The following is a 25,999-nucleotide window of genomic DNA, read 5'->3' as shown; positions in this document are numbered from 1 at the left end:
TCATTCTGAGGAACTTGGGAGGACATCCTAAATGTTTCATAAGTAGTTCTTAATTAAATATGCTTTATTTTTTTGGGTGCGTAGCTTGGAGACATTGCGATGCAGTTAGTGCAGATACTGAGAACTTAACAGCAGTGCTTATCCTTTCGATTTTTACTGTGCTTTATAATGCTCAGCCATTACTTTCTTCCCAGAGATGATTCAGGATATAGTTGAGGTTGAAAAAGCATCATTAAGGATGAGGCATGATGACTGAAACCAATTAATATTTTGACATTAGTTGTTATGAGGCATTGTATCGAAGAGAGCTGGACACTGCCTGGGCTAGGTGAAGCTCTCTAGGAGCTACTGTTCTAACCTTTGATTCATTTCTGTTTTATCTGGTAGACTTAAATGTGGATGAGGAACCTGACAAACCCATCAACATTTTCACACTTTTTTACACATTATAGAGCAATATCAAAATTAAATAGGTGTGTTGTTCTTCTTTATCAAAATAACATATGGCATAGTTTTAATCACATAATCTACTTGCAGATGAGGGAAAAAAGCTCAGAGATGAATTTACGTGCACATTCTGTGAATGCTGTTTTGTTATAATTCAAATCTGCATGAAAACTTAGAGTAATTCAGGATGGAAACATAAGTTAACTTTTCGCTATTTCCAAATTTAGTAGTAAAAAGAGAACAGGAAGTTCTGATTATTATTTTTTTTTGTGAGATGAGAACATGAACTGCCAAAACTGTTAGAAAACTTTTATTCTATTTATTTTTAATACTTATTTCTAGTTGGTGTACCTAGCAGAAGAAAAATTACTTCCTTAGATCATTTAAATAGGTCTCAATAACTCTTATCTCTGCTTGCAGTGAAGAGGTATGATGAATACTAATTTGCATTTTGCTTTACTTTTAAGTCATCGTTTGACAGTTTCTGTCTTTTTGAAGTGTGCCGTATTTTTATAGTCACACAAAGTTGCTTCAGCACTTCTCCATGGTTTTAATAGCCTCTGTTACTTTTTTTTTCTATGTCTTTCTGTCGTAAATCTAATAATAAGGACTTAGAAGCGTCTGCCTAAGTATATAGGAAAATTTTGGGAAAAGTGTCAAAGTATTAATAATCTACAAAACTGACTGTGGTAGTTTCCAGGTCTTGAGAAGCAGGAGATTTTATTTGAATTTCTCTCTTAAAGTAAATGTTACTGCTCAGTACAGTGGTGTTGTATGAAACTTTATAATGGAGGGAACTAGCTGCAGTCAGACTTGTGCTTAAGATCTACCGTAGAAATGCAGTTTGTTCTCACTTGCTGGATCCTTCTGTTCTAATTAAACAGCTTAATTGAGAGTTACCAAGGGGGAGAAGATGTCGTTGTGAATCAGTTAAAGATTAATTGTTTAGCTCTAAGCTCTACATTAGTCTTCTCCCCAGCGATGACTTTTTCCTTATGGATTTCTGCAGAAGTAGTGCTTGTTCTGCCACGGTGAAGCCTCGCTGCAAACCGCTGTTGATCTTGCAGCAGCAGTCCTTGCTTTGTACTTCTCTCGGGCCTTAGCTGATCTGTGATTTATTGTACTTGGTGCTTAGCTGTTAGCAGGGCTGGTCTAGCGTAAACCTGAAGTTTTTCAAGCAGGTGGCAAGATGTAGGTCAAGTCTTTGTAGCACCATTGGGTGCTTATATTTGTGCAGCTATGCTCCAGGTTCGTCTTCAAAGATAAACAAGGTGTAAATAGTGAGCAAAGCATGGCTGTTACATTGTGACTTTACTAACAAAGTTTTAGTGTTTATAAATAAGCTACTGGAATTACGTAATTCAGTCAGTCCTTGGTAGTGATACAGGTGCTGCCTTAAGCATTTTCCTGCTCAAGTATTTTGCTTTAATCATTGCTGCAAATCAAAAATTGCTTTAGTTTTGCAGCTGACTCAGGCTAGATGTTCTTACCCCCTAACAGGCCTCTCTCCCCCCCTCAACTAGGCATATCTGCTGTATGAATCTTGCTAGGGTAATGTTAATTACATTTAGTTGCCTAATCAAAGTTAAAGTGCTTGAAATTGGAAAAATCCTGCTAATAAAGACATTCCAGTTAAGATGGATTGTTTCAGTAGCACCAGTGAAGACCCCTGGGTCCATACTTTCAGTTATATCTGTGCATTGTGGGGGCTGGTGACTTCTGGGAAAGTATCGGTGGAAGGCGGAAAGTCATCTTCGGCTGCAGCCAGGAGAGAGTGACCAAGGGCGCAATTTCCCATTACATCCCATGTGTTTGCGCAGCAGGTTGCTTTCTTCACCCAGTTTCTCCCTAAGAGTAAGCCAGGTGCCTCCCCTGCATTATCTATGGATCTAGTAGTCATATGTATGTAGAATTTTCACTTCAGCTTTTTGGTCTGATGGGTAATCGATGCACCAAAAAATTAGTATGGTTTTTTTTCCCCATCAAACTGGTGACTGAGTTCACATCATTGTTGGCTTCTGTGCAGAGGAGAAAGGGATGTGCAACCTGGGAGACAAAAGGTGCACTGGAACAGTGTCCCCTTTTTGTGTCAGCTTACTGTTACTGTAGTCTTGTGTGAATAAGCTTCATTTCATTTCATACTTGATTTTAAATCGATTTTTTAATATTACCTCACTTTTTTTTGCGCTCTTACAAGCTTATCTACTGCAAGCTGTTCTAACGGAAATGTAGATTCTGTAAAATTTGCATCTGCAGGCTTAATTGCTGAAAGATTCAAGTGCTTTTTTGCAGTTACAGTCAGCAATACATTGTAAAATTACTATCTCTGTTATAAGTAAATTCTCCCTCTCTACCTAAGTGCCACCTAAGTGCCAGGACTCTGATTATTCATTCCTAGACTATATAGATGACTGATTACATATCCTGCCTTCCCCCTGATTCTTCTGGGATGAAAAATGTAGCTACGTACAGCTGAATTTGAATTTGAGTATTTCTTAAAACTGAAATCATTATTCTGGTATTATTTCTTTTTTAAAAGATTATTTTGAAATACTTGGTTAATACAGAAAAGCACCCTAGATTTCTGCCCTTAGGATGTTGCCTTAGGAAGACAACATGACAAAATATTTTCTTGTTTCCTCAGATTACTTCCAGGCTTTGTTTAGCATCTCTGTCTCCTTCAAACTTTCTTCTCATTTTAAGATAAGTTTCAAGTTTGTTTTTTTCCTGTTCATTTTAGCTTTGGCATTGGTATGCCTTATATAATACCTGCTTTTACAGTTAAAGAAATCAATGAAAGGTTGAATGTGACCCTCATAAATATTTATGTCTTAGCTTTCAGAAGAGATGGGAAATGGATGCATTTAACTGAACAGGATTAGCTACCTCCCGTAGAAAAGAAGAATTGTGCAGATGATCATAGGGATACACAAATTGATTTAGAGAAGCATGCTTGAAAAACAGGTCCTGAGAAATTAAAGGCATTAACAGTCCTGCTTTTTGCTTACAACTGAAGGAAGAGTTGCAAAGGCAACAGGTGGTTTAGAAAACAATGTGCTTCCTCACTGCTGTTTTTTATATGGCCTTCATGGCAGGAGAAATGATGCTCTGAAGTTCTCCTTTTCCACTCTGAGATTGCTGGCATTTTTCAGCCAGGCTTTATTGTCAAATTAGCCAGATGCCTCTCTTCTAGAGTAAAGTAACATCTATGAGATCCTTGTGATCTGGAAACTTGGAACATCAAAGCTCTTGTCACTGGTCTCCTCTCCAGCTCTTAAGTTGCTTTCAGTGTTTTTTATTCTGCTGGTGGGATGTGGCATGGGTCTGTGTGCTCTTGTTCTCTCTAAAATTTGGGAAGGCATCAGGTAACAGATACTCATTCCAATTCTTTACCCAAAAGCACAGATACTTGTTTGACAGGTAGTGATATTTTCCAAAAGCAATAGTGTGTTTTTTTTCTCTTGGGAGGAAGCTGATCTTGTCCTTAATAGAGACACAGTGCGTTTTACAAGTCTAATTGCATTTACCCTTCATAATTTGAGATTTTTCTGTTCTTACAAAATTTTCATGCCCGAAAAACTTTCGGAAGGACTGTAGCTGTAATTTATCTCCATGGTAGTGATTCCTATTCAAAAACCAAGCAAAAAATCCCAAACCCAGAACACTCAAAACATGGTGCTTTCCTGTAGCTTACCCAAATTGTGTTAAGGATAACAAATTAAAAGGCCAAGCATGTCCTTAGTTTCAAGTAAAATGTAATTACACTGTTAAAAATCTAAGTAAGTACATTACCAACCTTATAACAGTAAGTCCTATTAATATGTTGGCAGCAATCAGAAGTTATTGGTGACTAAGATTTAACATTGACTGTTCAGAAACTCTGAGCCCAAATGAATAAAAGGTCAAGTATCTCCATCATTGAATGTCAGTATTAGGTTTTAATGTGAAGAACTTATTATTCTTTTGCTGTCTCAGGAGGTATAGTCATAATAGGAATACATGACATGTACAATGTGTAAATGTCCCTGCTAGTCACAGAATTTTGTATCTTGCTAACCAGGCTATTTTTTTTCCCCTGTAAGCACTCTGCCAGATTTACGCAGGATGCATTTAGCAAAAAATACAGTTGTGTTTGTACAAAGTATGAACAAATTTCTTCTGTTCTGTAATAAAAAATAGAATAATTTAAAAGCCCGAGATTTTTTTTTTGCTTTTTACGGAAGGCTTCCTCGGAATGGTGCTTAGAGTCCTTCCTTTAAGGTTTTTCGTTGTTCTTTCTTTTGCTGCAGTTACAGCAGTTTGTAATAGCTGCTTTGAATGCAATAGCTGCAAACACCTACTTTTAGTATTCACAAATGTAGCAGATCTTTAAGAGAAAACTGTATACAAAATTGGATTTATAGTCCTGCTTTCAGTTCAGGAACTTTTCAGAACCAAGTTCATTTGTTTAAGCTTATAGCTTCCCTCAGAACAGGGAATTTTAAAAGGCGATTAAAGCGTAGGATTGTGTGATGCTTTCATAATTTTGGGGTTTAACAGCTGGAGTTTACTCCAGACAGCAGCCTTGTACTTTAGCAGAACTTCATTTCCTCTTGTTTTCCTGAATTTCCTCTTGTTTTCCTGGTAAGGTTGTCTAATCCTCAGTCTTACTTTCTGGAAGTACTACAGGTTGATTAATGAAGTTCTTTTCCTTGTGCTGTTGGTCCAGGAGTACTGTCACGTTCTCTTGTGCTATGCAGATAAAATGAAACCCATTACTGCCCCAGAGAAGCTAGAGCTGCTGATTCCAGAGTTGTGTTGTCCAGTGTTTAGCAGCTCTAACTGGATACTGTTGTGCTGCTCATTTTTTTGCAGATGTAGACATGGTTACCTAAAAATCCCACTTGCTCTTTGCATTGCCAGCAGCAGCAGCGGTAGTATGATGACAATTTGCAGTTAAGTTCTTGTCAGAATATTGTTTGTCTTTGAACTAGAATGGCTGCGACTACATTTAGGGAGAGTTACCTTACCTTTAAAAAGATTTGATTGACAACATGTACTCCCTGTTTTTTGCTACCTTGGATGATTGGCAAGGTTCATTACTAAGAACAGGCTAATGATGCTTTGTCTTCCTACATACTTTTAATTCTCAAGCCAGTTCCCTATTGAGGAGTGTATGTTTGAAAAACAGTCTGAAGATCCAATTGGGACATGTTAAGTAGGATAAAGTCACACTGGAGGGTATGCTTTTTAATCACTATAAACTCTTTGCACTTTTCTGAAGCACTATTTAAACTTTTGAAGTTTCTAACAACCAATAAAACAAGGTCACGTTAAAAACTGTGACAGCTATATGGGGGAAACACTTTTTTAATCTTGCCTTTTTATCAGCTACCCTTGATCTTCATAAGGAGGAGTCTGAATGTATTAGGCACTAATATAATTAACATGTCCCAATGTGATCTTCAGTGGTCTTTTAATGTGTTCATTTATTTTTAATGATAAATGACTGTATTTTTCCAAAGGTTCATGGCCTTTATCAACAGCAACAAGTTACCAGACTTTCTGCTCCCTCTCCTGCTGCTTCAAATTTCATACTTCAGTTTCTCCCCTCTCCTGTTTTTTTTTGCAGGCCTTTGAAAATCTAGATGATGTATCTCAGTTTTCATGACTAAGCTAGAATTGTAGATACATTGCCAATGCTTTGACTCAGTTAAAAAAACTAAACAACTGAAAATAATCCTGTTGCCATCTACATATGCAAATTGAAGAACTTCTGTATTCTGTTCAGATTCTGGTTGAAGTAGTCCCTGGTGTAACATACAGTAGTTACCTGTTGGAAATGTTTTTGTTTTTTTTTTACATTTTGTTGCATTTTGGAGGTGCCAAAGTATTTCATTTGGGTGCTTTTTTACCATCCGGGCTACAGTACCTTTTACATTTTTAGGATAAAATTTGATGAGAAGCATTTTTGTCATTAAAATTGAGGCTGGGGCCAGCCTGCAAATAGACTGATGTGAAAACTATGCACTTCCAGGTTTCCTGATAAGCACTGGGTTTAAACTGTCCTTGGCATGTAGTAGCTTCAGTTGTCACACTTCTAGCTTTCACTTTTTGGGTGTATGCCTAATTAAAATTAGGATGGTTTTCACTGGCTTTGAGGGGAAAAAAGCTGCATTTGGTGGTAGCAAACAAGAAATTAGCTTTGATTAATGTTCCCAGCTCTGGTTACAGCAGTGTTTAGGAACCAACAATTCTGTGTAATAAGCAGTACTATAATCTGATTTAGATTTGCTAGCAGTGCATTTTATAGGTGTGCAGATTGAATTAATCTTTGGTTAGTTTATAAAAAGAAATAGCATGCAAACATTACAAACACCATGTCAATAATCTGTTGAATTTATAACTATTTCTGATACCAGAGGATTCCAAATGATGATCACAGATGTCTGATAGCCCCTGGATGAGAAAAACTGATACCAACATGACTAAACTGATGTATTTGCTTTAGTTCGGACTCTTATGTATGTAGTGCATTTCTGTGTACAGTAAGACTTTTGCTACTGAAACTGGTGTTCACTGGCATTGATTTGAGCTCTGAATTGAGATACAGTCTTTGCACACAAATCTTAAACTGGGCCTGCTAGATTTTTAAACTTGAGTTGCGGCTTGTGCCTTCCTCCCTCTAAGCAGACCAGCCAGCTCCAGTTTGATCATCTAGTCAGCTGCCAGCAAGAGTGGTTCTGTGGAGAAGGATTGCTCTTTTGTGATGTGGCTTCTAGTGCTACGTGTTTTGTGATAAATCTGCTATGTTTTTTCACAAGTTAAAGAACAGCTTACTAAATTAATGAAGACGAAAGACATAAATCTGCGTGTTAAGTGAGTCATACTGATTCCCACGGTATAGATATGTGTGTTATTCAGGTGTGAGATTGGAGAGTGTTTTGAATACTTTTGGATTTCATGTCCTCTCATCAGACATAGCAAGAAACAAACAAAGTAGTGACTGCTGAGGAGAGAACCAGCTTATAGTATTTAAAGATATTTCATGTCCTCTCATCAGACATAGCAAGAGACAAAGTAGTGACTGCTGAGGAGAGAACCAGCTTATAGATCAGCTTTAAAGATCAGTTCAGTCAGCCTGGTGAAAAGGTTTCTTCCTTACACTCTTAGGAGAGGTTACTTGCTTTAAAACAAATGGAAAACTGTTTTCACTGGTCTTTTGTAATGAGGTAATTTGTCCTAGTTCAAAACTGCTTGGAACTGAGGCCTAACGCGAGTGCTGCCTGCTCCACTCTGCCAGGCCTCGCAAGAGCATCAGCGCCCCACCCTGTGCCTTGCCTGGCCTGTGAGATCACTGACAAAATAAGTAGTTCCATAAGCACTGGAACTAATGACTTCTTGTTTCATGTGGTTGAGGCTCTTGTGGTTGATTTGTTTTTGGCAAACTCAGAAGGGTGTGCTCTGCCTGAAGTTTTTTCTGCAGTGGGGCTGTTTGCAAGAGCTCTCAGGAACAAAATTTTCCTGGTGTCCAAAAAGATGTAAACTTGTGTTTCCTTTTCCCAGTTTAGCATTTGCGAGATTCTTGTGTGTTATTTTTCCACCTATTTGCACAAGATCTGTAGGATTAAAGACTTCTTTGTTGTATTTGGCCAGTAGTGATTAATTAAATCAGATAGTTAGAAGACACACAAGCAGCATTTTCCAAGAGAAGGAAACTAGGCTGAAAGTATCAGTGATTCCGTGTGGTTGTCATTATGGCCAAATTCACTGTAGGGCTCTCTGTAGACTACAGGTGGGGCTACAGTACCACCTGAGACGTTTTTCTTAGGCTGCCTCTAAAGTTTATTTACAACAGTTGGTGAACTTATCTGCCTCCTTCTTAAAGCTGTAATGTGAAAAGAGTAATTTTACACACTAAATATTTCCATGGCTTTGCAGAGAACATAACTGTTCTCTGCATGTTAAGGTATTTATTTCTGTTTATAGCTAAAAGCAAAGAAAAAGTACAGTATCTGATACTATTTTTTTTGGTTAGTCTTACTGCTGTTCTCCTGGCTGGCAGCATTCTGGCATATTTCTTTCTGCAGACGCTCAGACTTGCTCCACCAAAGCATGCGTAACATTCCTCATCTTCCTCAAAAGTAGTAGCAAATAAATGTAGTTTGTGATTCAAGAGAAGTTGAAATTGATGTTATCAGGTACTGATGTTAGCCTTGCACTGTCTTATTTAGGTTGTATGTTCCTTTGCCTCTCTTTTACCAGAGCTTACACGGTGTTATTTGCACTCCTGCTTCAGAAATGAAGTATGTGAGGGGGTGAAGGCAAATTGCATTCTTTCCCACCTCCAAGCTGGAGTGGTGCATGTTCTCCTCCCAGATGTGTGCTAAAGGAAGAGAGCTGCATGTGTGGGACCCGTGGGGAGTAGTGGGGATGAGAGGACTCTGCTGAGGTAGTGGATTTCATATTCTGGCAGAAGGCAGAGGTCTTGAGCTCAAGCCTATGCATGGGATTCAGTCAGTCAGGGACTTGTTTTGGCTTTAGAGTAATCTCCTTCTTCCCTTTTTCTCCCTTTTCTTTATTTACCCTGGGTAGATAAGCATCAACTGGGTGTAAAGGGATAGTGACAGAAGTTAAAACCTTGTCCTGCTGCATGTACTTTCCCCCTGAAGCCTGAACGGACCAGAGGATTTCATTATTTTGCATTTCACAATTTAACATTGTGAAGAGTTCAAATGATATGTTGCTGGTGGAACAGCAATACAGTTCGCAGATTGTTTTAAAATAGTTTGTTTCAATTTATGCATTTGAAATTTCCTGATATGTCAGTGAGCAGCATAAAATGTACTGAAGTTTGGGTGTTCACTGTGAGTGTAATTTCGTTGCTGTGTGTCATTTGATCGTGTGGAGGCGATCCAGCTATTAGTGGTATTCCGCACAACTGCCACTCTACTGAAGTAATCTTACTTGGTGGGACAGAGCAAGTGTCCGGGAGAAGGGAAAGGGTATCTGACATGATTACTCATTTATTGTATTTGTCATATTTTATTTTTAAAGCAAGTCCTAATACCAAAGTGCATGCATGCTCCTCATCATGGTAGTTTTACATCTCACTTTGTATAAGAGGAAGCTGCCACTGGAAGTTGTCTTTGAGCTCGCCCAGAGTTTACATGTGAAAACTGATGCCTTCCCCCCCCGCCCTTGTGAGTTTACAGATAGATCAGCTTGGCTTAGTGGGCTATATGAGTACCAGAATTGACTCAAAGTAAAAGCTATAGGAGTTTTTTTTGGCTGGAGAGGAGTCGAAAAACATAGCAGTCTGGACTTTGATTGTCTTGTTCTGCAGTAGAATGTGCCATTGCTAGGGTTAACAGTGTGATCCCATGCAGTTGCTGTTCTGTTATGGCTGTTTGGTTGGGTTTTATTTTGAAAAGGCCTGTAGCTCACTGAAGGGAAAAATGTTACTCTATAGTTCTATCTTTGAAAATTTTTAATTAAAATAGCTTAGAGTTTTGGAAAATTCCAAAGACAAGTGAGCATTTTTAAAATAATGAACTATTTTGAAATGCTGTATGTAATACTACTGTACAGTGTTTGCCAACACTGCTAGATGCAGTAGTAATGAAGGGTCCTACTAGGGTTTGGAAAACTATTATGCTGCACTTGGTACTGACATAGGTACTGATTCTGCAAAGATAGATGCTTTCTGTGGAATTCAGTGATACAGCATCCAATGGTTAAACTGACCATCTGGATTTGGGATTTGAGGAACATGTATACGTTATTTTAATGTTGTGTTTTCATGAGCTCTAACTTTTTCTTAAGTATTACCCCTACTTTGTCCAAAGCACCAAAGTAGTCAAAGCTAATTAAAGAGTTACCGTGGAGACCTTGTTAATTTTTGCTACCAAAAAAAAAATAGTTCTGAGTTCTGAGATATTAAAATCAGTGGCAAATACATGGAGTACGTTCACGTCTCCTATGCTAGATAAAAATTTTGTGAAGGGTGGAGAGTCCTTTCAGTGAACTCGAGTTGTCTTTATGGTATGCACAAGTTAGGGGTGGAGGATGGAGGACCTCTGTTGTATCTGCCATTGATTAGATTGACCGTCTTTCATTAAGTTTGTATCTTTGAACCTTTGTTTCGTGTACCTTTTAGTTTAGACTTGCCACAAGTTTTCTCAGAAATGAATGTATTACATATACCTGTATGTTTAAACTGCTTGCTCTTGTAGTGACACTGGCTATATGTCCTCTTTCTTGTATAGTGCTTATGCTTCACTCGATTGGAAAGTTGCACTTAGGGGTGTGAAAAACTTAGGATAAATATACATAGCCATGGTGGAAAAATACAGAAGGTTGACTGTGGTCAGCAGATATTGCAAGTAAAAATTCTTTAACATCATGGTTTAACCTGTTCTCTACAGGACAGAGTGCAAATTAGAAGATGTTCCTTGCAAGATCTCTGAATCTGACCCTGAGGAATTATCAGATGAATCAAGTGCTGACACCTTCTATGGAACTTCTCCTCCTAGTACACCCCGCCAGATGAAGCGTATGTCAACAAAGCATCAGAAAAATAACATTGGGAGACCTGCTAGCCGCTCCACTTTGAAAGGTAGGTGTGGAGTGGGTTTTTTTGGTTCTTTTTTGTTTGTTTTTTCTTTTCTTAGACCGACCATAAAGCCATAGTAGTAGCCTTTCATTACCTGATGGAGGAGATAGAAGATGAAAACAGATACTGAGGTGCAGTGAAAGAACAGGAAGCAGTCGCTACATCTTTTCACATTGCCCTTCCAAGAAGCAAAAGAGAAAATATGCAGTTTTAGAGGTTTTGTTGATCTTGTGATGGTTGCAAAAAACCCCATTTTTTAAAGATTGTACATTTAGTATTTTCATACAGAATATACTTAAGTTTGGGTTTTCTGGTTTGTTTTATTTTAACAAAACCAGGTATGTCAGACAAGATTATTTGACAGAGTTTTTATGGCAGCTTGACTATTGCCATTTAATATTTTGGAAGCAATTTTTTTAATTGCTTCATGGGAAATAGGAAATGTTATCACAGTGTGTATTTATGTGCAAGAATTAAGTTTTCAGGGTAAAGTGTAGGGCAGAAGAAGGTAAATACTTTAGTATGAATAAGAGAATAAAGTCATCAGTTGTGTGGAGTTGTGGAGTGCAAATTCATAATAAAAGAAAGGCCCATGTAAGGGTCTTGCAAAGCTATTGGTTCTCTTCCATTTCGTACAGCCTCTGAATAATGTCACTGTTGACGAGAGCATTCACCAAAAAACCTCTTCCTTGGACTAAATTGAAGAAAAATTCTCATACTTGCCAGTTAGCTGTGAAGCACTGGAATTACTAAGCTTCTTTTACTGACTTTTAATTGTGCCTTTTGGCTGTTAGACTGTTAATGCAACATTAGTCTTATTAGTTCTGTGTATGGTAGTTATGTAATAACTTCCCTTGTTTTGTATGATTTTCTTGTTTGTTTCTGTGCTTTAAAAAGAAAAAAATTGGTTTCTAACTAGAGAAGTTGTGATACTAAAGAACTATAATGTGTGATGTTTCATAGTAACCCTTTCGTGCTAAGCACATACTGAAGATCGATAACTTTATGGGAAATAGGTATCCATTGTTTATCCTTGCTAATAGATATTGAGGTTTTGGAGCAAGGTCTCTCTCTGTTGATGAGAGGAATGGTTCTTGCTGAGAGTATCTTTGAAATATGTTCAGAATTATTTTGATTAATTGGGTAGTGTATTGTTCATAGTTAATTTTGTTTAACTTTGCTTATATATACAGTGTGAGAAAATTTATTCTATATTGTGGAAAAAACACAAAACCAACAAAAACCCAATCCAACCCAAAAAAACCCCAGCCTAAACCAAACAAGAAAAAAAATCCAGGAACCCACCCCAAACCCAACAACTTCAAAGTGTACTAGTTGATTGACATTGAATGTATACATATATGCTGTTATTGGGACTGATTTGGTTTCACTTCGGCGAGAGAATTCATTTAGGGGATAGTTTGCTGTAACCAGTTTAAAAATTAAGTTTGACATAACTTTTCAAATGTTTATGTCTAACACAGATTAAATTTATCGTTTTTTCTTTTTGCTTTTAGACAGCTGAAAAAATTTTAGACGTTAGGGCCTTGCTTGCTTGCATTTCCAATGTCTGTGTGTTTAATTTCTGTCACACCAAGTTTATTTTTTGATACTAATCTGTTTAAACTAGTTTTTGAATAGTTTCTTCAGTATCCCAGGACCCATGGGATTCACATTTTCTGAGCTAAATGCATTTCAGAGTTGCTTCTAAGAAACATGTGTCTCCTGCCTACTTTTTCTGACTGGGAGGGTATGGAATATCAGTCCAGTGATGCTTGCTTGCTTACTAAGTGTTAGTTTCTTGGACTATGTAAAAATAGTGCCTCTGTCTGCTTTTTAGTATGAATCCTCTGCAACTTTATACTTGAAGGTGAACGTCTGTCTGCCCCACTTTATTGCTCCTATCAAGTTCCTCAAGTTCATTTTATCTTTTTTTTCAAATAAGTTGTTTATGATCTTAAACTCTACCATGCACCTCCTCTCACCAACTGATAGTTGCTTATTTGTGAAACTTACCTGCCCCGCAGGGAGGCACTAAAGGTAATTGTAACTCAACATTTGTTAGTACAGCTGAACTTGTTTCACAGATTAATTTAAGCCTGTATTAAAAAACTGCAATAGTAGAAGGAATTCATACAGTTATAACATTGCAGAATTGTAAGGTATGTTTGAGTCATTGGTGCCTGCTTATTTGATAAAATGAGAGGATTTTGAAACTGTGTATTATTGTGTCCAGGCTTTGTTAATAATAATGAATGTACAAGTATTAGGACATTTTGGATGTCCAGTAATGAATTATTTTTCATTTAGCTTTCTTTCAATGTGTTTTGGTGGGGTGGACAATTTGAAGATTAATATTGAAGGAAAACAACACATTAAAAATAAAAACTGAAGGGTTTAGAGTACTTCCTGGTAGCTAGTTCAGAAAGTGATCTTCAGACATGTCAGGGTTTTCATATATTTTGCAAGGTCACCAAAATCTTTAACATCAAAGTTCTATTAAAGGTTGGTGCCTTTGTAATATATCTCAGAGTGTGGGCATGTGATCTCTGCCAGCCTCCTTCATCTTCCTTATTTCTTGCAAATGCAGAAGCATCTTCCCACTGCTTGCCTAGTACAACTTTTTGGGTAGCTACCTCCTCACGGCAGTCCCAGCTGTGGCATGGAATTCAAGCTGATACACTCAGGCGGACTTTTAGCGCATCCTGTGATAACAGCATTCTGTCACAAAAATTTGTGTGTTGCTAAGCAAACAGCGTAAATTAAAATATCCTGCCTGTTTCTTGTTTTCTTAGAAGCAAAGTAGAGATTCTAGAGTGTGGTTTTTAAAATTATTGAGAATTCAAGGCGCAACTGAAGTCAGGAGCGTTGAATACTCAATGTTCTGAAATGTTGAGCAGTAGCTCTTCCCACTTTTGGCACCCAAAACTATGCTGACTTGACGGATCTTACTGTATCGTGATTTTTCCATATATAGAAAGGAAATAATAATATTCTTCCACTGAGCAGGCCTGTTTAGCAAATAATAATCCTGTTAGTTTTTCTGGTGTTACTGGATGTTATAGTGAGGAGCACAGTAGCAAGTGCTCTAAGAAATTACTGTCTAAGGAAACTACTATTTGTAGAGTGGGGAATGAGCCATATGCAGCAGATAATCCTTAGAGTCTCAGTGAGCAGAAGACAAAGTATTCTGCCATAGTTCTGAAAGTCTTTTTTGTTCTTGAATAAGCAGGAGTCCTGCACCTATGCGTAGACCAGCTGCTATCCAGCTGCTGAGTGCTGGACTGCAGCTGGTCTACATACAGGTGCTTCTTGCCCACCTGCCAGCAATTTCTTATGAGAGAGAACCACTGTTTTAATACCAAGTAGTTCCTCCTGTCCTGATCTACAAATACTAGATTGAAGCACTTTTGTTAGTGCTGCAGAAGAGGGATAAGGTCTGCTGCTTCTGAGGAAAGAGCAGGAAGAAGAGTTTGCACAATTAGGCAGGAAAGGGCTGCTCTTAAGTGGTGAGGGAGAAAGCAAGTGTTTGTGTGTTGGGAGAGCAGGGAAGTAGTCCTGGTGATCACACACTCTAGACTGCAGAGGAGTTCCCAGGACCAAGCCCCCAAGAGGCAGGAATGGATTATTCCAGCTAAATTTCAGATTCTTTACACGCTCCATATTTTATCGAATTGCATATACAATGGAGTCTCTGCATCTATTTGACCTGGAAACCTTAATACCTTTTGAGGTTTTGTTTGAGAGGTTATGTGACAAATGCATGGAAAATGAACTTGGAAACTGTTCTTTTCCTTTTGCTCATACTTAGTTCTCATACTCAGGATGATGAGACTACTCTGAGGTCCTTTCTACAAAAGATGTAAAACAAGAAGAGAAGAAAAACTTCCTTTGATGCTACTATCAATTTAGCTATAGTGATGGTAATTCACAAGACTAAGTTTTAACTTACAGCTGTGCCTGTTTTTTTTCCTATTCTATTAAACAATGTTTTATGCTCAGTCTAAGAAATGTGATTAGGAGCTAGATTGAACGATAGTTTTTCTTGTTGCTGCAGTCACATTCTCTCATTTTTTTGTTTTCTTACAGAAAAAATGAGTGTGCCAACTCAATTTGTGCATAAAGACAATGGGAAAACCATTGAGAATGTGGAGGAGCACAGCTATAAGCAAGGAAAAAAGATCCGAGACACCCTAAGGACAACAGAACGAGATCACAAGAAAAATGTACAGTGCTCATTTATGTTAGACTCAGTTGGTGGGTCACTGCCAAAAAAACCAATTCCAGATGTTGATCTCAATAAGCCTTACCTCAGCCTTGGCTGTAGCAACGCTAAGCTTCCAGTCTCTGTGCCCATGCCAATACCCAGAACTGCACGCCAGACTTCCAGGACTGATTGCCCGGCAGACCGCTTAAAATTCTTTGAGACCTTGCGGCTTTTGTTAAAACTTACCTCAGTCTCAAAGAAAAAGGACAGGGAGCAAAGGGGACAGGAAAACACGTCTTCAGTCTGGCTGAACCGATCCAATGAACTGATCTGGCTGGAGCTACAAGCTTGGCACGCTGGCCGGAGCATTAATGACCAAGACCTCTATCTCTATGCAGCCCGTCAAGCTATCCCTGACATCATCAATGAAATCCTCACCTTCAAAGTGAACTATGGAAACTTCTCCTGCGGAAAAAATGGAGCCAGTCTCAATGGTACTTCAGGAGAAGGTGTTTGCAAAGCGGCACATGGAACTAGTGCTTTGGGTTACTCGAGTTACCATGAACACCTCCATCGCCAGCGGGTGTCATTTGAGCAAGTAAAGCGGATAATGGAGCTGCTAGAGTATATAGAAGCACTTTATCCATCTCTGCAGGCTCTTCAAAAGGACTACGAAAAGTATGCTGCAAAGGACTTCCAAGACAGAGTGCAGGCACTCTGTCTATGGTTGAATATTACAAAAGACTTAAATCAAAAACTAAGAATTATGGGAACGGTATTGGGCATCAAAAATCTTTCTGACATTGGCTGGCCAGTGTTTGAAATTCCTTCTCCTCGACCGTCTAAGGATAATGATCCAGAGAATGAAGAAGTTGATAGGGATACAGAAGTAAAGGAATCCTCAGGAACAGGCACAGAGGAGAGCGATGGGGAAGAACAAATCTCTGAGGAGAATGTTGAGGAACTGAGACAAGCCATCAAGAACCATTTTACTAATAAGCCAAATTTTGACTTTCAGGACCATTTTTCAAGGAGGCTTGATAGGCTTGAATCTGAGGACGACTCCGCCTCTTGGGTTATTCCAGAATGCAGCACCGAGGCAAGCTGCAGCCAACACTGTTTGACCTCTATTTACAGGCCATTTGTAGATAAAGCACTGAAGCAAATGGGGTTGAGGAAGCTAATTTTAAGACTGCACAAGCTAATGCATGGTTCGTTGCAAAGGGCACGTATGGCGTTGGTAAGGAGTGATCACCAGCTGGAGGTAGGTTGCTACTAGTGCAAGTGGGTAACTGTAGTACCGCCCCTGCTGTGTTGTTTCTGAACTGAAACTGGAAGAATTGCAGGAATTTCTTAGGAAGGTTTTGGTTGCTTTCTGAAAAATAGCATATGTTATGATGAAGAGCTTGGTTCTGCTTCCACTGAAATGAATCTGTCGTTTGACCTGAAGGAGAATTTGTGTGAAACAAGCTAACTCTCTCTTCTTGTTTGTGATTGAAATGGCATTTGTATGCTAACGTCTTTGCTCAGGACATTTTCTAATATCTAAAGCCATAAGTCAGAAAATTTGCCGTGGAATGTTAGGCACGGAAGTTGAATCATGAGAAAAAGTAGCAGTGGAAGTAGTCATTTTCCTTTTTTTGTCTCCAAGACTGGATACCTTTCTGCAAGACAAACTTTATGAAAACGTCACTATTGTTTTGGGCTTTTACTCACCTAAGTGAATGAAATACTGTGGTGACATGTTATGCTTGAGGCCAGATAAATGGTTAACCTTGAAATCTATGAAAGCAGGTCATGTTAGCACATTCTGTTCTTTGTCTGGCTCTTAGTTGTTTGTTTTTTTGTTTAGGTCATTTTATATTCTTAATTAAGAATCATTGTGAGTTAATAAAGGTGAAATTACCAAATAAGCTGTAAATGAAGGACAATAGCTTAAGTTTCATGTGATAAGTTCTGGTTACTAGTTCTTTCAAGGGAGAATATTTTTTTTAATATAAATTGCTACTTAACTTGTAGGCATTTTTATATCAGGAAGAACTAGTAGTATGGATTATTTACCTTCCTTAATGAAGTGACAATGTGTATGGGGGCCTAACCATGAATTCTGGACGAAGGAATTTCTAAGCTAACGTGCCTGCTCTAGTATGGATATGTTGCTAATCTCTTAGTGTTGACCATCACATTTGCAAAAGGAGCAAGAATTATTTAGCTCCCTTTGAGTTTTTTTTTTAGGATAAATAAATCTATATTTATGAAGTCATTTGATTCTGAAGAAGTTTTTATTTGTACTGTTCCTAAGGTAGGTACTACTGTAAAAAATGAAGCAATTGGTTTAATTTTTATTTATTTTCTAACTGATTTCAACTAGTGTTCCAGGAAGTTTTGCATCAAGAAAATATGTTTTTATTTCTAAAGAGTCAAGTGCCTATGCAAAAATTCCATGTATCTATTGCAACAAACAAAAGTATCACCAAACTATGTGCTTAGAAAGTTCAGCACAATATGTAGGTAAAAATACCTTTAAAACCCCAAAGGAAACAAAACATTGTTTGGAAAACATTATTGAAAACTACTTGGAATGTCTTTTTTAAATTGCTGAATATCTAGAAAGTTTTGACTTCATAAGCATTCTTAAAACAAGTTAAACAGTAATAGCTACAGTCTTTACTGCAGCTTCACAGAACTGAACTTCTTTCAATTTAGCATTGGATGGCTTGTGTAAGATGTGAGGCTAATCTTTTCCCCCTCCTTCTTTACCCTTGTGATTCCTTTGAATGTTCAGTTTTAGTAATGACTGAGTTTTATCTATTACTCTCCTCTTTTAAGAAATGACTTTATGTGTAAAGGTAGATATTATAAAATTGTAAACTGTTCTGCATTAAAAGAATGCTGTCAAATAAAGAAACTACTCTTTGTCAGAAGCGTGATACCTACAGCAGCAGCAGATGACAGACTACATTAGAAGTGATGGTTTTGAAGTGCTTGGCCTTTCCCCTGACAACATTTGAATGCAGTGTCTTGGTTTTCTTTTTAGTGCAGTTCAGTTTGGTATTTGTATGTAGCCAGAGCTGTTGGTCTTCTGTTATTTTTGTATCTTGACTTTGTGTTCATGTGTGTACACACACTTTAAAATCTCTGAATGTACTTTCATTTCTATTATTACTTAAACACTATCTTTCACCTAAAATGTGCTTTCTGGATTCTTCCACTCTATCCATTTTAATCTTCATTTCCTCTTACATATATGTAAATGTTTATGCAGACAGCTGGTTTTAGTGGTTTTTTAAGTACAAGTTTAATTCATCATAGGCCCTCATACTTTAACAAGGCTCTAGGTACTATAGAGTCTGTTTTGTGTAGAAGTTGTATGATTTGATTCTTAGAAGAAAATGACCAATATTTCTTATTTGAGTGTACAAAATTAGAGGTATTATTTGGTAGAACAGTATTTAAGCCCCTGTGCCCTGCTTGTTGTTTATCCAACTGGCTGCACTTTTTCAGTGTGAATTTTGTGTATAATCTCAAATGTCTCAGACGTTTTCTTGGGCTTTTTTTCAGAAGCATTTGGTAGTCACCTGAAGCATTGCAGGTTGGGCCCACTGAAGATTAAGATTAGTCAAACTGAACAGTAGAAGTTTGGGTGTCCAGTACTGAGTCCTAATGTCACATGTGTTTATCCTTAATTTTAGAAGATGAAATAACACATGTATTTGATATCATTGTGTTATTTTTGCTCGTATATTAGTTCTTATTAAAATATTAAAGAACTACATTTTCTGACACTATGCATGCATCGCAGTGAGGATTGTATTAAATATTTTGTTGTACTGTAGAAGTACAGTATTTTCATGATCTGTTATTAATGAAAACTTGCATAAAAGCCTTCAGGTCTGGTGCTATTCTGGTGCTATACATTTCTTTAAAAGAGAGTTAGTAAAAAGAAGACATTAATATACCGCTTAAGGAGATAAGTTCTTCTACTGTAGATCAGCTAGTAATTAAACTTCAACTAAACTAGGTGTAAAGGAAATTCCCACTTGTGCACGTTTGCTATCTCTGCATAATGAACTGACAAGTTTATAAACCACTTAAGAATCTGCAGTGCATAATGTGTTTTGTGCCAGTGTTAGACGGTAACGAATACGCTGTTCTATCCCCAGTGACAGCTGAAAAATATCACGATATTCAAAAATAAAAATACGCAGAAAACTGACACTGTCAGTAGCTGTAATTTTGTGTGACGCTTCTGAGAAAGCAGAGGTTGTTCAATACTGTGGCGACAAATGTCAAAAATGTGTGCATAGGTGTAAAGGAATAAGCATTTTTTTATTTTCTCCTAGAGAATAAGCTTAGAAGTAGCTTAAATTGTTTTAACTTTCTAGGCAGCACCTTATTATTTGATCTAATTGCTGGTAATGTATTCCCCTCCTGAAGAAAAGCCTAAAAAATGCAGATTCTGTTTAATATATGAATAAAGGATATTCAGATATCATAGTTAGCAGCTGTGAACTGAGAATTAGAGTAAACTAAACAACCTGAAAGAAATCTTACTGTGTATATCATCTAAGGGGGTTTTCTGTAAGAGCTGTAGACATATTACAGTCCAAATTTTTTTCCTAAATTAAACCCCAGAGTGCCTTCATGCACAGCTCTGCTTAGAATGTTATCACAAGTTATATAGTTTAGATACCTAGGACGTCTATTTTGGATAGTTTTAATTATTTTCTCCAGCTAATATTCACTTAAATTTAATATACTTATTTAAATGAAAAATAAGTTTATTAATTAAAAAAACCCATCCTTGATCAGTTTATGTTTTATCTTCCTGTTTTCATTTCAATTTCTTAACATCTACCGAAGTTCATAAGAGGTTAGGTGTTTTTTTCAGTAGTTCAGTGTTACTAGTGATACTTTCTTGAATATTGCATTACTTTACAATGTGAAGTTTTATGTAATATATACATTATGTATTTGAAAAGGACTGAGGTTACTCACCTGACATAGCCAAGTATAAACTTGTTTCTCTAGATATAATCGTTAGTGTAAGACCATTTGATTTATCTATTTTTAAATATATTTTTAAATTCTCAAGTATTGTATCTTATAATGACCTAAATATTTCATCTTGGACTTAACTTGTACATTCATCATAACATCAAACAGCAGTTTCTTCCTGTGTAGTGAGGTGAACTCCAGCTTTAATGAATGCTTTAATAATTTTAAAAGAGAAACATAAAGAAAGAGATTGTTGTGTTCATTCCCAAGGATCAATGATTGTTTTCGTCAGCATGGTGATCTTCAAATAAATAAAAAAAAATTTAAAACTTAGCTTAAAAAAATAATAATTGAACCTTCTGTTGTTGATTTGCCAGTTAATGCAGTCTTGCCTTTTGGGATTGGACTTTGGTGCATGCTACTTTAAACAAATGCTAAATCCTAAAGAATTTAAAGATCCTTTTCATGATACCTGTTTCTTGTTACAGTTTTCAGAATTTCCAGATCCCATGTTATGTTCAGATTATGTGCAGTTATTAAATTCCCCACCTTGTTGTGAGCAAAAATGCAGCACTGTATCATGGGAGGAGCTGAAATCTATGGATTTACCATCTTTTGAACCTGCATTCTTAGTCCTCTGCCGAGTCCTGCTCAATGTTATCCATGAATGTCTCAAGCTAAGGTTGGAACAAAGACCTGCTGGGGAACCGTCTCTTTTGAGTATTAAACAGGTTTGCTTCAATTATCATTTGTTTTTTTGTTGATTTTTTTAATATTTCCTATATGAAGTTACTCTGTAATTTTATTATGATAAGGTTGGAAGTTTAAAGAGGATTAGTATAAGACGTGACGATATATAGTTATGTATTAACTTTTATAAATAGTCTTCTATTTCATGTGGAGACCCCTTTTTTGTGTAGTAAACAACTAGTCATATATCCATCTCTGATTTAGACTTTCAGAAATCGAAGCTGGTGGTTAAAGAATTATCGGCCAGCAAACGTAAAATTTGTTTCATTTCATTTGCATTAAAGCTGTATAGCTTATCCGGCACATCTTCCCCCATTTGGGTTTCTTAGGCAGTGTAACCAGTGTTAAAGGTCTATATATTTTTTTATTTGATTCTTTTTTTTTCACAGCAAATGTAAAACATCTGTCAACATATGGTGGACACACAGTAAAAGTTGATTAAGAAGAAAATAAAAAATAATTTTTTCCTGGCATATTCATACAAATATCTGATATTTTCTGTGGGTAGTGACCTGAGATTGTCAGTCCTGTCACTGGTTGACAGTGAATCCCTATTTTCTCTGCATCTACCATTGACGCATCAGAAAACTTTGGTTTGATTCCCCCTGGTGTATTCTCTTCTCTAGGTTGAACAAACCCAATCCCTTGAGTTATTCTTCATATTCATGTAGCACAGTGCGGTTTGTTTTCTGTAGTGATTGACCTAATAGGTGTAATTTGGGGCCTTGAGACCTTTAAGTGTCTCCTGCTTTTTGGTACTATTTGAAATGTGTAGGAATACTGTTTCACTGTCTCAGGCCTGCTAGTCTGATACCCTCCCAAGGTGAGGTTAAATTTTTGGGTGCTAGCAGCTCAGTTCAACTTTTTTTGAAAAAATTTGGTTTGCAAGAAGAAGTATGCACACACAAAAAGAGATCCAGCCCAAATTACATGCTTCCTGTTGTGTGCTTTTTCTCCCTTACTTTTTCACAAGCTCTCCCTTTTTGAGCCATCTCATCCACGTTTCACTTTTAGCAATAGCTTTTGTGATCCCGACGATCCTGTGTTTCGGAGAGAGCAGTTCTCTTTTCATGGCCATTTGCTGTTCTGTGGTGGCAGTATAGTTTCTAAACAGTTCACGATGCTTCTCAAGTTCTGCATTTGTGCTGAGCAGTGGAGAGGGCGTGTATGTGTGTACACGTGCACAGGAGTTATTTCTGATACACGTTTATCTGTTGTAAAACTGTGTCATCCAGCACCATGATCTTCTGCAAAATAGCTGTCAGATCTGTCTGGATCTTTCATAGCAGTTGGTAACTTAAAAAAGGTAGTAGATGATAACTGTCATTTTGTAAAAGCTTCTCTTATGAAAATCAGTAGGAGAAATTAGGTAAGTACTACTAGAAGATTTTTAGTTCCAGAGTATAGGCTTCTGTAATAGAGAAATGCAGTTTCTTCTTCTTCATCGACACCCATTTAAGTCTGTCGGTAGAAGCACAATAGCATACTGTGTGTTGATGCAGGTGCTGATGTATGAATTAGCAATTCTGTTATCCACACACCTCCTAACCAGATAGTATTTGAACACATATTTTAATGATTAAAGAAGCACCCAGCTAAGGCACGTGCGTTTTGGGTGGGGAATACCGTATCTGATGATCTGCACTCTGTCTAGATGATCTTAACAGCATGTGACACCTCACAGAATTTTTGGGTTGATTTTCCTTACGTTAGCCATCAACATTTTGTGCAAACTGCTTATGGTCTGTTATTATTGTGTGGCGTGTATCAACCCTAAGGTAGTCTGACCTAGCTAACATCTACTTCGTTACTGATAAGTGACTGACACCACCTGGAACCAGGGCCACTATGTGCTGACTAGTTACTGTTTTCTTCTTGATTAAGTTATAGTATAGTTATAGGTCACTCAGAGTAGGTGTGATGTAAATTGTGGAAATGACCGGAACAGAAAAATTGGAATATTTGGTGACAGAGTGTTGTTTTATAGATCAAGTAAATATTGGCTGAGGGGGGTGATGGCGTGCAGGCCAGGGGGAAACAAAAAACAAATCACAAAACCCCAGAAAAAGTAATATAAAATCTCACACTCTAAGTTATAGTACCCTGGAGGCTAGTGACCTGCCCCACCTGCTTTTCAGAAAAGAATTTCATATACAAACTTCCTAAAAAAAATAATAAATCCTTCAATGTTGAAAATAGTAGTGATAATATTTTCAGTGTAAGCTGTACAATCTTTAGTGTGCTCATTATAGACTATATTTTTTGTTTGCCTATTGCCTTGTGAGTTTCAGTTCCAAAATTCTGGAGACTGATAATAATTTCAGAAGAATACATTCGTAGCACCAGGAGGGCTTCTGAAAGAAAGGCATATGTTAGTGTAGGCTTGAAACTGTTCTTGCTGTTTGTGTACTCCTGTGTTTTTAGTTGAGCACGTTTCTTCAAATAAATAAAAGCTGTAAATTTTCAGGGAGAGTTGACAGCTCTTTGGCCAAAGTGACCACTTCTAGGGTTGAAAAGCTAACTTCCTCATGTTAGCCTTACCCAGCCACGCAACCAAAGAAACACTAACTATTTTCAGTTCTGTTATGGGTTTTAGTCATGGACATATGCCCAATAGATTGACAATTTCGTGTAGTAGAACATTTCTCATTGTCTCTAAGCATCTGTCAACCACTTTGCATATTATTCCTGACTTGATTCTGTTTAAACTGGTGATTTGATGATTGTGAGCGCTCTTGCCCACATCTGAATTTTTAACTCCCCAGTAAGTTGCAAGCTGTGGGCCTGTGCAAGGAAGCCTGAAACATCTTCCTCCATCTCCATTCACAGTTATGTGGCAGATGGTGTGATGGCAATTAAATAATCCCAGAAAACTAGTCATGCCTTTCCTGCAGACACGTAGCGTGACCGTATTAATTTCTAAAAACTGCAGAAATTAAGTAGTGATAAACTAATATATTTAAACAAACTGGACTGACAAATTTAGATTTCACTTCCCAGGGAGAATTTAAAAGTAATGTCTTGACTGATGGCAGTTTTGGGGTTTTTCTCTTGCAGCTAGTGAGAGAGTGTAAAGAGGTTCTGAAGGGTGGCCTGTTAATGAAGCAATATTACCAGTTTATGTTACGGGAGGTATTAGATGACTTACAAAAGATTGATTGCAACATTGATTCTTTTGAAGAGGACCTGCATAAAATGTTAATGGTAAGCTTCAAAAAGGGGAAAATGTTTGGAGTTCTAGTAAGTGAATCAATCTGAATACTGCTAATAGAAATCTGTTGTCCCTGTTGATTATAGGTCTTGCTAATTTTACTGTTTTATGGACTTGTAAAGGTAACACAGTAGCCATTGCCGTTTTAGCAATCCTGATTTTTTGTTACTTGCGAATTGCCTGTATTTATGATAAAATGCTTCATAAATAGAACTGTAAATTTCACATATTGAAGCTAAACTTTTAATAACTGTTCAGTATTGAATTAAAAAAATGGTAGATTAACATCATGTCTTAATATCTTGGTATTGCATTCATCAGTTAATGATACTTCGTATGTTAAACATAAAGAAGTATTTTCAGGACAAACACTTGGCCTCTGAAATATACTAAATGAAATAATCATTAAATTTAGTTTAAATTACTTTTCCCTTGAATGTGACTGATATTTATTCTTTTGTGACTTGTTTGAACTTCATCCTTACTATTCCAGGGGGGAAAAATAAACCCAAGGTACACCTTAATACCTCATCGCTAATGTTTTGTTGGTACCATCTATTGTTAAGTGTGCATGGATTTTCATATTGCATGCTTTCCATTGCCTTTAGTGGTGAAAATACAGTATTTTATCTAAAGTTTCTTATGCTGCGTCCCTGCCTTCATCTCAGTCTGAAATTTGTAGCAACTTCCAACAGAATTGACCTGGCCAGATGAAAGGAAAATGGTTCATCTTGTACATGTTGAAATTCCTTACCTGTTTTGATTGGTTGATTGTTTATTTTAGGTAGCTATAGTTTTGTACTTTGGGGCAAGAGCTTGAACTTTGGCAGCAGTTTTAATTGTATAAGGATTTTACTTTTTGTGGGTCTTGAAAGGGATGGTAACAAGACAATGTAAATAAGAATATCAGACTTCAAAGAATCACAGTTTGCACCTATTCAGAGCTGCAAGTTACTGTAGTGCCAGGAGCAGGGGAGAAAATCTTGACCATTCATCCAGTCTGTCAGAAGATTGGGACAGATGGGAAAAAAAGTGGAAGAGATGGTCTGGACTGGGTGATTGGACTAAATGACCTTTAAAGACCCCTTCCAACCCCAAACATTCTATGATTCTATGATGATTCTATGACTGGAAATAAGTTTAGGGAAAGCTTGTAGGAATTAGAAGGTTAAAACAGGATTAATGAGAGCTGGGACTAGAACTTTTTTTTTCCTGTGGACTCCTTGTATAGGCAGGCGAGGAGTGCTGGAAAAGGGATTAGGCTGAGAGTGAAACGCAAATTAAGAATGGGGCTACAGTCTTAAGACTATCGGAACACAGTACCTACCTAGCCCAGAGTGGAATTTTAAGGCTTTCCATATCTGGATTAAATGATCTCTAAGGTCCTTTCCAGCCTAGGCCATTCTATGATTCTGTCTACTGTGATCTTGCGAGACTCCACGCGGAGAACTGTATTCAGTTCTGGGGCTGCCAGTGTCAGACCTCTTGGAGTGAGTCTGAAGAAGGGCCAGGAAGATGATCAGAGAGCTGGAGCACCTCCCCTATGAGGACAGGGTGAGAGAGTTGGGGCTGGTCAGCCTGGAGAGGAGAGAGCCCCAGGGAGACCTTATAGCTGCCTTCCAGTACCTGAAGAGGACCCGAAAAAAGGAGGGACTCTTTATTAGGGAGTGTAGTGTTATGACAAGGTGGAACGAATTTGAACTAAAGGGAGTAAATTTAGATGTAAGGAAGAAATTCTTCGCTGTGAGGGTGGTGAGACACTGGCACAGGTTGCCCAAAGCAGCTGTGGCTG

General features: G+C 37.5%; 1 protein-coding gene across 1 annotated transcript in view; it reads left to right on the top strand.

Moving 5' to 3' along the window:
- Nucleotides 1–10,853: 10,853 nt before the first annotated feature.
- The window catches only part of MAP3K4 (mitogen-activated protein kinase kinase kinase 4), a gene marked incomplete at its 5' end in the record, with an annotated part of 51,684 nt that continues 36,538 nt past the window's right edge, over nt 10,854–25,999 (top strand). Inside the window, 4 exons of the mRNA XM_009866110.1 lie at nt 10,854–11,044; nt 15,131–16,512; nt 20,735–20,977; nt 24,054–24,200. Coding sequence (XP_009864412.1) covers nt 10,854–11,044; nt 15,131–16,512; nt 20,735–20,977; nt 24,054–24,200 — 1,963 coding nt within the window. The remainder of the gene's footprint in view (nt 11,045–15,130; nt 16,513–20,734; nt 20,978–24,053; nt 24,201–25,999) is intronic.

The sequence above is a fragment of the Apaloderma vittatum genome, unplaced genomic scaffold, assembly GCF_000703405.1.
Source record: "Apaloderma vittatum isolate BGI_N311 unplaced genomic scaffold, ASM70340v1 scaffold983, whole genome shotgun sequence".
Taxonomy (NCBI): Eukaryota; Metazoa; Chordata; class Aves; order Trogoniformes; family Trogonidae; genus Apaloderma; species Apaloderma vittatum.
This window is presented reverse-complemented; position numbering and strand designations above follow the sequence as displayed.